Source organism: Canis lupus, chromosome X, assembly GCF_003254725.2.
Source record: "Canis lupus dingo isolate Sandy chromosome X, ASM325472v2, whole genome shotgun sequence".
NCBI lineage: Eukaryota > Metazoa > Chordata > Mammalia > Carnivora > Canidae > Canis > Canis lupus.
Window position 1 is genome coordinate 5,336,238 of NC_064281.1, and position 13,725 is coordinate 5,349,962.

At 55.5% G+C, this 13,725-nt stretch overlaps 1 protein-coding gene across 1 annotated transcript in view; it reads right to left on the reverse strand.

Moving 5' to 3' along the window:
• Positions 1-710: 710 nt before the first annotated feature.
• The window catches only part of ANOS1 (anosmin 1), a 186,613-nt gene continuing 173,598 nt past the window's right edge, over positions 711-13,725 (reverse strand). The window contains exons 10-14 of the mRNA XM_025436181.3: positions 11,872-11,966; positions 8,154-8,325; positions 7,781-7,995; positions 5,724-5,865; positions 711-4,713 (exon numbers count right to left, since the gene is read on the reverse strand). Coding sequence (XP_025291966.1) covers positions 4,655-4,713; positions 5,724-5,865; positions 7,781-7,995; positions 8,154-8,325; positions 11,872-11,966 — 683 coding nt within the window. The 3' untranslated portion in view covers positions 711-4,654. The remainder of the gene's footprint in view (positions 4,714-5,723; positions 5,866-7,780; positions 7,996-8,153; positions 8,326-11,871; positions 11,967-13,725) is intronic.

Genomic DNA, 13,725 nt, shown 5'->3' on the forward strand with positions numbered 1-13,725 from the left:
ACCGCTGATAGTGAAGTGTCAGACTATGGAGTGGACCAGGGCCCCGGGGAGTGGGCGCATTGAAGGCGGGAGGAGTCTGGGCTGAGGTCACTTCACTGGGTGACAGTGGCTTAGGCAGCTGGCATGAGGACTCAGGCTGGTGGGGAGGCCACAGCCACCATCTTTAGGGTTGGCATCATCCGATATTGGCCACTGCGCTGGGGAGCCTGACAGTAGAGCCCGGGACCCTCCCACCCAAGGTCAAGACCAGTATACTTCCTCCTCTGGCACCACTGTTGTTGACCTTGCTTTGGAAGGTCACAGGAATGATTTACAGGGCACATGAAGACATGACTCTCCCGCCACTGGCGAGGGCCAGGAGGTTGTATATCAATTCAGGCTCTGAGCTCAGTGGGAAGTCTGCTTGGGATTCTCTAAATAAATAAATAAATAAATAAATAAATAAATAAATAAATAAGAAGTCTTTCAGAAAATTCTACCAAAGAGCCAGAAACACCAGCCATAAGTAAATATGATGGAACAACTCTCAAGGGTTGATTGTCAAACCGCAAAACTTTCATTAGCATGAAGAGCGGTGGGTGACACTGACTACACCTCAAATTCCGTTCATGCTGACTTTTTCTATCTCCCTGGGAACACAGGGAAAAAATGGAAAAATAAAATTGGTTTCTTTCTTTTTTTTAATAAATAAATGAGTCTAGTCCATTGGGCAGGTTTAAGGATACTTTATTACCGATCAGTATGTACAACTCTAACATGAAAATAATGAGTCACAGAATATCAGGCTATTTACAATACTTTTTTGTTTTTACAAAATGTTTTTTTACAAGATTACTTCTCTCTAAATAACATGACAGACGCACACACAAATCACTTTTTTTTATTACATACATAAATAAATATAGACTTGAAATGACCAGGAGAAGAGACGTGATCTCCGTAGGCCACTTGGATGAGAAGGTGGCTGCTCTGTTATCTGCACACTACGGAATAATTAAGGAAAGGAATAATAATACCTTTACAAACAGACCTCTGTTAATCACTCTGTAAATTGTGTAACTTGCTAAAATATTCAGTAGAGGTAAGAAACGGAGTCTGGCCATGCAGAACCATAGGGAAGAGTCACCATCTTTATGCATTTATTATCTTAAGTGAATTATAAGTACATGCAACAGATACTTAGCCTCTGTGTTCTGGTTACAATGGGAAGGTTTGTTTAATAAGATTTAGAGCTATTTGCAATCGTGGGAATGGGTAAACTTCATTAGTAAATCCACGGCACGAGGCGGAAGGAAGGGCACTACCACAAGTGACGTGGACTCACAGGAAGGAGAAAGTATTCGTACCTGCGTCATACGGACACACGGCAAAATTCAGTCTTCCCCTCAGGTCTTTCAGTGGACACAAGAGACACAACGCAGGGCTTCGATGTCTAAGTTTGCAGCTGTTCCTCAGTTCCCGGGAAGGGGTGCCTTAAGTCGGCACATTCTCACGTGTTTAGTACAGATCGCTGCCTGTCCGGGGCGGGATTCTCAAGCGGGGGGAAGGGAGATGGGACAATAACCTCGGGTGCGAGTAGGCAGTGTGTGGAGAATTGTGGGTTCTCACTACTTGGGGGAGTGCTCCTGGCATGTGGTGGGTGGGGCGGGGGCCAGGCCTCGGGCCCCTGAGGGGCACATACATCCTGGGATTCGGGGTGGGGGTTCCCTGCACACAGTGAGCCGCCCCCACCCCACCTGCCGGCCGCACCTGCCAGCCCCGCTGCCATGGACCAGGCCCACTCTGCACAATCACGTACAGGCCCTTTGAGGTTCCCAGCGTACAGACCCAGCTTTACACTTGAACTTTGCTGAATACGCTTTTCAGAGAGCTACCTGTCATCAATTTCATCGTCTCTGAAACGTCAGAGTAACACAAGGAGGGACTTGGGAGGGCACACGCTCGCTCACAAGAGTCGCCTGCAGAGCTCCAGCTGGAAGGGCGCAGAGCCGGTACCTTCAGCGGAGCACGTGCACAGGCACACCGCGTGCAACCTCAGTGACTAACCCCCGGGAATTACAGGACTTGGCATTTGTCGTGGGCTTAATTGCTAAAAGTGAATATTATCACGGAATATATTTTTTGTCCTATGAGAGATGCATTTAATTTTAGTAAGATATATTAGAGACCTAGCCACTAGAACTATGTTTTTTAAAAAAGCCCCTGTAGATTGTAAACCCTTTATGAGGACACTCACATTTTTAACATTTTTAAAAAATGTAATTATATCTTGGCCAATTTGCATATTATTGAGGATTACTGAAATTCATAAAAGAAACTCACGTTTCCTTAACCATAATTAATAGCATTTTTCTTCCAATAATGTGAATGAAATTAAAATTTTGTTATAGTAAAATTAGATACTCACAGGAGCTACTTTCAATTTTGTAAGTTCAAAACCTTCATCCAAACTAAAAATATATTTGCTCGTTGTCTATTCCTCAGACGAAAGACATATAATTAAACTTTATAAAATTAAACTTACATAATAATTTAATAATATTTCGTATCTATGTATACACTCCTGCATTTTGAACTATACAACAGTATAAGAATTTTCTGGCACAAATACTGGATTTGCTCACGGCAAAATAAGGTAAAACAGAATGCTATAGCCAACATTAGACATCCTAATTTGTGAGAATTTGAGAATTTGAAATTGAGATGCCGCTCGCAGCACTGGCATAAATCATAGTTTCTGCGAAGATACCGGTGCTGTTGGGTCAGGTGTCGGGCTGTCGAAACGAGGGGAGCTTCCCGTTCTCTGGGTGACAAACGCGTAACTCTGGGAGCTGGTGGGGGGCGTCGCAGCACGTTGTGCTGAGTCCGTCCCGACCGCGTCAGCAGCTGCAGCAAAGCATTCGGAAGCCACGTGCACGTCCACGCTGGCGTTTCCGACGAGTGTCACGAAGGGTACGAAGCTGTAGAACATTGCGCTCATCGGCATTTTACGTCTCTGCTACACAGGAGGCGGGTTTCACTGCCTGTTACCGCGCATCCACGCGTCCAGACCGCCTTTCCTAGAGACGCATCCACAGGATAATACAAATACCCCGTCTCCGTTGTATGGCGCGGTCGCCTCAGACACCGGTGGACTCGACGGACCCAGAGCTGTCCCTGCCAGGAGCAGTCGCCACATCCCCACGCTTCCAGGAGCCACCACAGGGCAAGGGCCCGGGGCCACCATCACGACCCAAGAGGACGGTCCCCAACACTTCCCAGATTGACTTAGGTGCACAACGAAAGGAGGGAGCAGCCGTTCCTTTGAGACGCTGAAATGTCGATAAATTGCTGTTTCCTCACAGAGTCAACACTGACGGGGAAACTACGTGGCCCTTCCCTTTAGGAGACCCGGGTGTCTGCACCACTGCTGAGCTGTGAAGAGAACGTCCGCAGTGAGTCACCCTCGGCGTGTGCGATGTGTCTGTGTGGATCTCACACACACGTATGGACACACACACACGGATGCATATTTCAAACCACACCTCTGGGTATTCCCTCAAGAAAAGACTGGGTTAAGCTAACGGTGGTGGGTTTCCAGCAGCACCACGCACTGACGATGCGTTCCCACCCGTGTCCACGCCGCGAAGGGTCGTTGGGAGCCCAGCAGTCCGGCAGAATGGACTCGAGACGGTAAAGGCAGGGAAGTAGCGGTCCTCTATCACCCGGAGCCTCTTGTCTGCATCACCGAGAACATTCTCGCATACAAATAGCTTACTTGAGGAAAAGGCAAACCTTAGGAAAGATCTCAAAATATTCAATAGTTGGAATTCTCTCATGTTAAGCAGGAGGTTTTGTAAATTTTGAGATATGTGACGTGGTAAAACAAAGCATACCAGCAGGTCTTTTCTGCATGGAGGAAAAAAGGAAAACATAAATAAGAATGCGCATCAGGAAGCTCTCATTTTATGGGACGAAGTATTCAAATGTATCCCCGGAAAAGCATTCTAATTTCTCCAAGGCAGACTGTGCGTGGCAGCCGATTCACTTTGGAAGGTTCTCGTAAAGCACAGCTCACGCACGTGACGCTCATGTGCCTGTGTGTGCGTGTGGCTCGGGGGGGGCTGCAGGTGCGGACATTCGTACGTGGAAGTTAACTGCTACGGATCTGAGGTTAAAAAAAAATCACACATGCTATAACTCATCTTAGGAGAGATGTGAGTAAACGGGCCTTAAAAACTGCACCATCTTATTTGATTTTGCGAATCAAAGCAATCATTTAATTTAAAAATGTTTTATTGATGAACGTTATGCTTAGTATGTGTATTAGTTGTGTATCTGTCACACTGATTCGTTCTGAGAATTTGCGGCTCCAAATTCAGAGAGATCTCATCTCTGCACTCATTCCACCGAGACTCCTCCGCGGACATTCAGGTTTCCAGCTAGATGGGCCCCGTCTTCGTCTCCTCCATTCCAGGGAACGCGTGCGTCCACCTCCACGGGCCGTCTGGGACTGTTTCCACATGCGTCGAGATGGGCAGAGGGACGGAGGGTACAAGGTTACACGGGAGAGGGAGGGTGCGTGGGCACCTGCTGCCTCCGGAGCAGCGCGGCTGGACCTGGAGGCTCAAGCAGCTTGCTCGTTCGTACATTCTCAGACATCTTTTTGAACCGTTTAGTATCTTTCTGGGGAAGGCTTGTAGTGAGGAGGATGCCGGTGCTTAAGATGCGGTCCTGAGCGGGGACAGGACGTTACGTGTCAGTCATGTGGCGCCACAGAAGGCAGCGCCTGGCAGTGAGCGAGCGCATCAGACCCGCGAGCCTCCCTCCCGCAGCCCGTCTCTCCTGCTCTGAATCGGGCTCCCCCCCCCCCCCCACGCCCAGGAACGGGACAGGCTCCTTCCCTGCATCACAGCGACCCAGGCCAGCCACGGCCTTCTAGCTCCTTCTAGCTCCGCGGAGGGGAACACTTCACTGGGACTCCCATGAATCCCGGTGTCAGAGGGGGAGCACCAGGCAAGCATGCAGCCGACCCTGACGAAGATCGGGGTCGCCACACTTGCCCACGTGAGGCCTGTTTTGTTGCAATTCTAGGCATCGGAAGTTATGGGCGCGGATGTGTTTGTGCAAGTGTCAGTGTAAAACCAAGCTCGCTTCTCAGTTTTCTTATCGACACGTAAACCTTTAGTCACTGCTTTATGTGCGTAAGCTTGAAAAAGATGAAGCACATAATTTAAAAATCTGCCAGAGCCCCGTTGTTTTGAAACAGTGGGTGATAATTTTTTTTTAAAGACTTTACTTGGCGTAGCAGTAAATCTAGTAGATTGATTTAGGTCATATTACGAAGAAAATCCGTGTAATGTATTACAGGAAAATATGTGCCATAAGAAAATAATCCTTAGCAAAATATTTCCTCTATCGTCATATTTGAAAATCTCAATTTTTAAGATAATTGAGACTCATACGAGTTTGCAGATTTTTTTCCTCGTGTGTATTTATGGTGTGAAAGATACGGAAAAAGCATGATAGGTGCAGAAAACCAGAGGAAGGGAGGGGAGGGAAACTGCAGGGAGGGAACAGTGAAGCACCAACCACAGGGTCATGCTAACGGGGGCTGAGCAAAACCCAGCCCGGGGAGACGCGGGGCAGGAAGGCTTTCAGGCTGAGAGAACTCCGTTCTCTGGGATAACACAGCGATCTTAGCGTTGCACGCAGATGATGGGCTCTGTGGGTCCCACACTCACTGTGTCCTGAGGGCAGCGTGAGGTCGGGCGTCCAGAAGGTTTTGATGGTGGCCGGCCCTTCGCCACCCGCGGTCAGCACCTGCACTTCCAGCCGGTACAGCGTGGACGGCCTCAGGTTGGGCACTGTTAGGACGTTATGGTCCTGGGGCGTCACACAGAAAAATGCTCGTCAGTGACCTTTCAGAAACAACAGGCACAGGGGCACACATCCTCTGAGTGACTACCCGGTGGAGACCAGGTGTGAGCATGTGGAAAGCAGGTGTGAGCATGTGGAGAGTATAGACTGAGTGTGTGGACAGCAGGTGTGGCCACACGGAGCATAATAGGTGTGAGCTTGCAGAGGGTAGGAGGTGTGAGTGCATGGAGAACAGGCTTGAGTACAGGGAGAGTAGCAGGGGAGCATGTGGCAAGTAGGTGTAAGTGTGCATAGAGTCGCAGGTGTGAGCGCGTGGAGAGCAGGAAGTGTGAGCACATGGACAGCAGCAGGTGTGAGCACGCAGAGTAGTAGGTATGAGCATGCAGAGTAGCAGGTGAGAACACATGGAAAGCCCGTGTAAGCACGTGGAAAGCAGGTGCAAGTGCGTGGAGAGCAGCAGGAGCCTAGAGAACAGGTGTGAGCGCAGAGCTGCAGGGGTGAGCACAGAGCTGCAGGGGTGAGCACCCGGAGAACAGGTGTGAGCGCAGAGCTTCAGGGGTGAGCACAGAGCTACAGGGGTGAGCGCCCCAAGAACAGGTGTGAGCACAGAGCTGCAGGGGAGCGCAGAGCTGCAGGGGTGAGCACAGAGCTGCAGGGGTGAGCACCCGGAGAACAGGTGTGAGCGCAGAGCTGCAGGGGTGAGCGCAGAGCTGCAGGGGTGAGCACCCGGAGAACAGGTGTGAGCGCAGAGCTGCAGGGGTGAGCGCCTGGAGAACAGGTGTGAGCAGGGAGAGCTGCGGGAGTGAGTGTGGGGCCGCACGTGTGGCCGTGTGCTGCGCCGGGCCGCCCGGGCCCCTTGGCAGAGCGAGGCGGTGCCGAGGGGCCAGTTCTCAGGCGCCGTCGGGATTTCAGTTTTTAGTCCTTAACGCAGGACTTTCCCATGGTTTAGAGTTTTCATCTGCACATCTTGTGATGGGAATTCTTGATAATCCGAATTTCAGTGAACGAGCCAACTGTTTTCCTTAAAACACAATATCTGTCAATGCCCATAGCTGAAAATGTTTATTTTTATGCCAACACATTCTTCTCAAAATTCAATAAAACCTAATACATTCATAGAATAAGTACTTTCTAATTCCAAGGAATTTGTCCTTCCGGACTTAAGGGTTTTTTTTCCCTTTCTGTCTTTCTTCCTCTGGAGCCAGAGTTGGATACCCTAAGGGCATTTTGAGGGAGGGTGAAGGCGCACACATGGGCGTTTTTTGAAGCCAAGGAATTAAGCGGCCTGGAAGACAGGCCAGCTCGCTATGGGCCGGCGCCCAAATCCATGGGGGGAAGGGGGGACACAACAGGCCCCTTGTGGCCGTCCTTCCCCCAGCTCCGGGCTTGGACCAGAGGGACGTGGGGTTCATGGGGCGACTGGGGAGACTGTGGGTGTAGCCTGCAACAGCAGCCCTGCCATGTGTCAGTGTCTGCGGTGGCGGGGGGACGGGGGCTGGGGGGGCTTTGTGGGAGGGTCCATGGGGGGAGCTGGGGGGTGGGTGCTCCGTGGGGGTAGTTCTGGGGGGCGCACTCTGTGGGGGGGGCTCCGGGAGGGAGCTCTGGGGGGAGCATTCCATGGGGGGGCTCCGTGGGGGGTACTCCGTGGGGGGCTGGGGGAGCATTCCATGGGGGGGCTCCGTGGGGGGCACTCCGTGGAGGGAGCAGCTCTGGGGGGAAGAGCTCCGTGGGGAGCTCCGTGGAGGGGCCTCCGGGGGGGCGCATTCCGTGGGGTGCTCCGTGGGGGGAGTTGGGGAACTACCCCGTGGAGGGGGACTCCATGGGGGGCTGGGGGGAGTCCCGGGGGAGCACATTCCGTGGGGGGCTCTGTGGCCCGAGCCCCCGACGCAGCAGGGCCCGGAGCAGGGCGGCGGGCACGTACCGACGGCAGGATCTGCGAGCGGGAGATGATGCTGTTGGGCAGGCTGTTGTGCCTGCTCTCGGAGGTCACCTCGGCCCAGGTCACCTGGAAGCCGGTGGGCGGCCGCTGCGCGCCGCGGGCCACCCTCCAGGAGAAGTGCGCCGTGACGTTGGCCCCGTGCAGCACGAATGAGGCGGACAGGTTCTCGGGCTTGGCCAGCACCTTGGGCGGGGGACCTGGGGGGCGCAGGAGGCGCTGAGGCCGCTCCCTGGCCCCGGGGCCCCACCCCGACCGCCGGCCCGGGGCGCAGGGCACGGGCCCCCAGTGTGGCCGCGGGGCGAACCCGCGGGAGGGACACGGGGACCCCCGGCTGCACCTGCAAGTCCTTGGGTACCTGCGTCGCCGGCGCAGCTCCCGGGCTTGGGGCTCTTCCCCTTCAGGGCAGAGCAGGGCGGCGTCGTGAAGAAGCCCGTCTCGGCCTTCAGGCGGCCCGTGGGCCCGGTCGGCTGGACCGTCACCTTGTATTTGCAGGAAAATGCTAGATCTTGAAGAATTATATAGTTTTCCTAGAGCGAGAGAAAGAGCACGTGCTCGCAGCGAGTCTCCCCGGGGCTTGCACGTTGGCAGGGGACACGCTGTTCCCACCGGGACACTTTCCCGGGTGCGGCGTGTGCGGCGTGGCTTTCCGGAGAACCAGAGCCACGCTGCAGGTGGTGAGGAGCTACGGGCCTGAGCACCCCGCCCCCCCGCTGTGGGCACGGGCTCTGGACCAGGACGCTGAGCATCCAGGCACGTGTCCCAGTGGCCGGCCACGCGGGGGGTGGCACAAAACTCATTTGATTTTTGATACAAAAATAAAGGGGGTGGGCTCAGGCTTCCCTGAGACAGGGGCTTCCCCCCCCCGTGAGTGGGACACGGGCCTAGCCCCCGTGAGTGGGACACGGGCTTAGCCCCCGTGTGAGTGGGACACGGGCTTAGCCCCGGTTGAGGGGGACACGGGCTTAGCCCCGGGTGAGTCTGCCTTTTGAAAAAGGAGGACCATGCTTGGCACCGCACGCTCTCCTGGTCCCGGAGGGCCGCTGTTGGTCCCGGCGAGGCACCGCGGCCACGGGGAGGCCCGGAGCGCGGGCGGAAGGAGGAAGGGGGCTGGGGCACAACGCGCGACGTGGGAACTGCCGCCGGGGCCGTAGGACGGGGCAGCTAGGCTTCCTTTCCGTTCACCGGCCCTGCTTCCCCTGTGTGGGGTCCGTATCCAAGCCTGACCCACTCGTGTGAAAGGTGCAGACGGCGCCTCTGTCCCGGGCACCCTGGGTGCAGGACGGGGCCCTGCCGGACAGCAGCGTGGGTGCGTGAGGTGGGGAGCAGGCCGAGGACTACAGCAAAAGCCGAGGCCCGCACACTCCGCCGGTCACTGAAGTCGCAAGCGGGAGCCGTGGGGATGCGCACTGGGGAGCTCTGTGGTTAGTGGACTGGGAGCCGTGTGGACGTGCCATGCGGAGCTGCTCTGTGGTTTGTGCATTGGGGAGCTCTGTGGTTAATGGAGTGGGAGCCGTGTAGACACACACAGGGGAGCCCTGTGGACATGCACTGGGGAGCCCTGCGGTTGGGGGAGTGGGAGTCACGCAGATGTGCATGGGGGAGCCCTGCGATTAGTGGAGTGGGAGCCGTGTGGACGTGCACTGGGGAGCCCTGCGGTTGGCAGACTGGGAGTCCTCCAGATGTGCACGGGGAGCCACGCGGTGGGAGTGGGAGGCGCGAGAATGCACCAGGGGGAGCTGCTGGCCCTTTACCCAGGTGCCAGGCGGGGAGCAGAGCCAGGGCAGTGGGCCCACCCGCGTGCGAGCAGGGAGCCACAGGCCTGCTGCGTCCCCTTGGGTGACGGCGTGCTGCCCCGCAGGAGTGAATGTGCGCTTTGCGTGGGAAGAGACTGCAACCCCACGTGAGCCCCGAAGGGCACCGCCTGGCAGCTGCTCCAAGAATGCGTTCGCGTGGCCGGGAGCGCGGCCATCTGTAGCAAGAGGTAAAGTAGCTGGTGTTCATCGGGGCTTGAAAAGAAGTGGGTCCGGATAGTGCAAGGGAGTATAGGGGAAAGGCGAGAACGTGAGTGGGAAATACCAGAGAGGGAGACGGACCATGAGAGACTCCTAACTCTGGGAAACGAACGGGGGGGGGGGGGGGGGGGGGGGGGGGCGATGGGGTGACGGGCACTCGGGGGGCACCTGATGGGATGAGCACTGGGTGTTATATGTTGGCACATCAAACCCCAATAAAAAAAACCAAGAGAAAAAGAAAGTAAATGGGTCTGAAAGTCGTTTAAAAATGCAGATCAGCAAGGTCTAAGCCTTTGGCGGAGCGCTTTCTGATTCTTCTTTCTATGGGTCACATCGGGACACCTGGGTGGCTCAGCGGTTTAGCATCTGCCTTTAGCCCAGGGCGTGGTCCTGAGGTCCTGGGATCGAGTCCCTCATGGGGCTCCCTGCTTGGGGCCTGCTTCTCCCTCAGCCTGTGTCTCTGCCTCTCTCTGTGTGTCTCTCATGAATAAATGAATAAAAAATCTTTAAAAAAAAGGTTTACGGGACGCATCATACATGTTCACCTTATTAGAGTTTCTAAAGATGATAGCCAAAGGTTGGCTGGGCCCCTGAAAATGAGCCAGATTTCATATGATTTCAAGGCATGCACAGGTAAAACTACTAGGAGCCTCACCCCTGCCCACAAAAAATTCAATAAACCCTGCTTCTGTTCCTTTTTTTCTGTGCTTTTCGAGTAGGTTTCCTTTTCAAAAATGTTTCTTTTTCTGTTTTTCTTTTTCTTTTCTTTCTTTTTTTAAAGATTTATTTATTTATGATAGACATAGAAAGAGAGAGAGAGAGAGGCAGAGACACAGGCTGAGGGAGAAGCAGGCTCCATGCTGGGAGCCTGACGTGGGACTCGATCCTGGCCCAGGATCGCACCCTGGGCCAAAGGCAGGCGTTAAACCGCTGAGCCACCCAGGGATCCCCTCTTTTTTCTTTTTTTAATGAAGTCTCCAAACTTTGGAAACAGCATGTGGAAAAATAAAAGGAACAGCGTTGGTGAGCATGAGTTGAGACAAGTCAAATCCAGTAAAAAAGTGTATTTCTGCGGACCCACTGACTTGTTTTATCTTACTATCTCTGAGTTATGTGATCAGATAGGATTCTAAAAATACTGTACTTGTTGCTTTAGAAAATACTCAAAAGAAAAATGTACTTACAGATCATGTGTCAGCGTACTACACAGCTGGGGCCATGCCTTCGCATATTTGAGACCGTCCTGCTGCATCACACACACGTCACGGGCGTCAACACTGTGCAGGATTCTCTGCCCTCGAAACCATTTTTTGTTGGCCCGTTGACACTACTCTCTAATTCACGCGTGAACCTCAAGTATTTGAAAGAATTCAGGGAGTAGTGCTGATGGAGTTAGCATCCCCAAGGGGTTACTGTTCTCTTCAAAGTAAGAATCAAAAACGTGTTGGGCAGCCCCAGTGGCTCAGCGGTTTAGCGCCACCTTCAGCCCAGAGCGTGATCCTGGGGACCCGGGATCGAGTCCCGCGTCGGGCTCCCGGCATGGAGCCTGCTTCTCCCTCTGCCTGTGTCTCTGCCTCTCTCTCTCTCTCTGTGTGTCTCTCATGCATAAATAAATAAAATGTTAAAAAAAACAAACAAACAAAAAAGGTGGTGCACCGTGTCTGGCAGAGGGAAGAGCTGCCATGCCCCGGCCACAAGGTGCTGAGCGAGCATCAGGGCCCCACAGAGGCTCCCAGGGCACCGTTCCCTTAGGCCGCACTGCCGAGATTGAGAACATAATTCAGAGCTGTCGTCCAGCCCGGAGGAGCCCCCGAGCCCCCGCAAGGCAACCGTGCGCTGCCCTGGGCACCCCGGAACCGCTGGCCCTTGCATTGGGGGAGCTGCCCGGCCCACGGGGGCCCAAGCTCGGGAAGCGTGGCGAGAAGGGCCTGGGGGTGGAGGACGCCTCTGCTTCCGCGCCTCGCATTTAGTCGACGCCCGATTTCTGGGAACCAGGCATCCGAGTGTCAGACCCCTGCACGTCTGTCCGCGCCTTTCCCACCCGAGCCCGTCACCTCTCACCTGGGTGATGGCAGCAGCGGTCCCTGGCGCGGAGCTCCGGTTGTGGGCGCAGGCCTCCGGGAGCCAGTGCACGTGGTAGCGGCTGACGCTGGGATCTGCAAGGCCAGGGCACACAAGCTCGACGCTTGGCAGCCTCCCGCCCCCGCCCCTCCTCCCCCAGGGCCAGGGCAGGTGCCACGGGCGGCCCGGGTGCAGCAGGGGGCCTGCTGTGAGTGCATGGGCCTGGGCTGGGCGGCTCGCAGCCCCCCCATCCCCATGGGGGCCTGAGCAGGGAGCCCCTGCTAGACGCCCCACCGTGCACACCAGAGGCGGTGGGATCCTTTCCCAGGGAAGGAATCTACAGCCTACACGGGTGCCAAGTCGCTGCGTGAAGTCACGCGCTGGCCTCAAGCACCACTCTTCTGGGCACCGCCACACACAGCAGTGCTCTCGGGGGCCTGGACCCAACACGGCTGCGTTGGCCACACGTGAGGCCCGGAGGCAGCCTATACCTCATGCTGGAAGGTACTCTGGCCACAGAACAACACAGAAGGTAAGGGGGCAGGTGCATCGCCAAAGGGGACAGGTGTGGCTAGAGTGGCTGGCTCCTCCCCTGGGGATCTGACCCTCAGTGAAGATGAGGACGAAGCCTGGTGGCTGGCGTGAGCAGTGTCGGTGGCTGTGGCCAGTGTGGATTGCGGGGACAAGCCTGCAGGTTGGCGTGGGCAGTGTGGATGGCTGCGGCAGGCCATCTGGCCAGCACCACCCGACACAACCTTGCGCACGTGCTGGCCCTAGCCATTCGTGCCTGTGAAGCTCCTGAAATACTGTATAGGATAAATTCTGAGTGCACGGAAATCAACTTAAACGCAGAGCTGCCGGTGGCTCAGGGCCACCACACTGGGCGGAGTCTGGCCCCAGGGGGCAGACTCCTGCCCACTGTGGGGCGGGCGCTCCCCACTCGGGATGGAGTCGGGTTTGCCGCCATGGAGCGGTACATGGTCTCCGGTGGGCCCCTGAGGACCGGGGACTCCAGGAAGCCGGGGCCCATGTCCAGCACGGCTGTTTTCCTGAGAGGAGGCACGGACTGCGACACCTGCTCGCCCCCTTTCGGCCCCAGCCCCCCGAGCTCTGGAGGCTGCCTGGTCCGAGTCCGGGGCCCGTCATGTCTGCACAGACCAGCTCTGTGGATACTGCATCCATCCCCGCACTTCCAGGGAGGCCGGCGCAGTAGGAGCATCACCAGCTCACGTCATCACGTGGATAAGCAAGACCACCCTGCAGGGGGCGGTGTCCATAACCCAGAGCCACCTGAACGCAGGCTGGACAGGCTCTCCACAGCTACATGTAGACCAGAGGCCACGGCAGAGGGGGGAGAAGGTGGAGATGGGGTGGGGCCCCCACAGAGGGAGGAGGGGACCCTCACTGCAGCCCCCAAGGCACTGCGGACCCACACAGGGCACACAAAGCCCCACAACATCTGGCTTTGAACACCAGATGGGCACAACATCACAAGCTCTTACAGTCACTGGGGCTTAACACCTGGAACTTAAAAACCAGTGGGCGGGACTCTGCAGAGCTAGGGGGTAAGAGAAAACTGAGTTCCCAAGTCCCCACCCTTAGAGAGACAACACCACAAATAGCCCCGCGAGATTCTGCAGCACAGAAGCAGGCATCGAAAAAATGCCTGAGCTACACCGCAGGGAGACATGTTTATTAATCTTGGAATGTGTGCTGGAGAGGCAGGGATCTTTGGGAAATTTCTCCAAGTGGCAGGCACCGCCCCCTCCCCCTGCGGATTCACAGACACCTGCCCGACCAGTGCAGCACAAATACTCTCCACCTAGCTCGCTGACAGTGCTGCTGTGCTGCAGG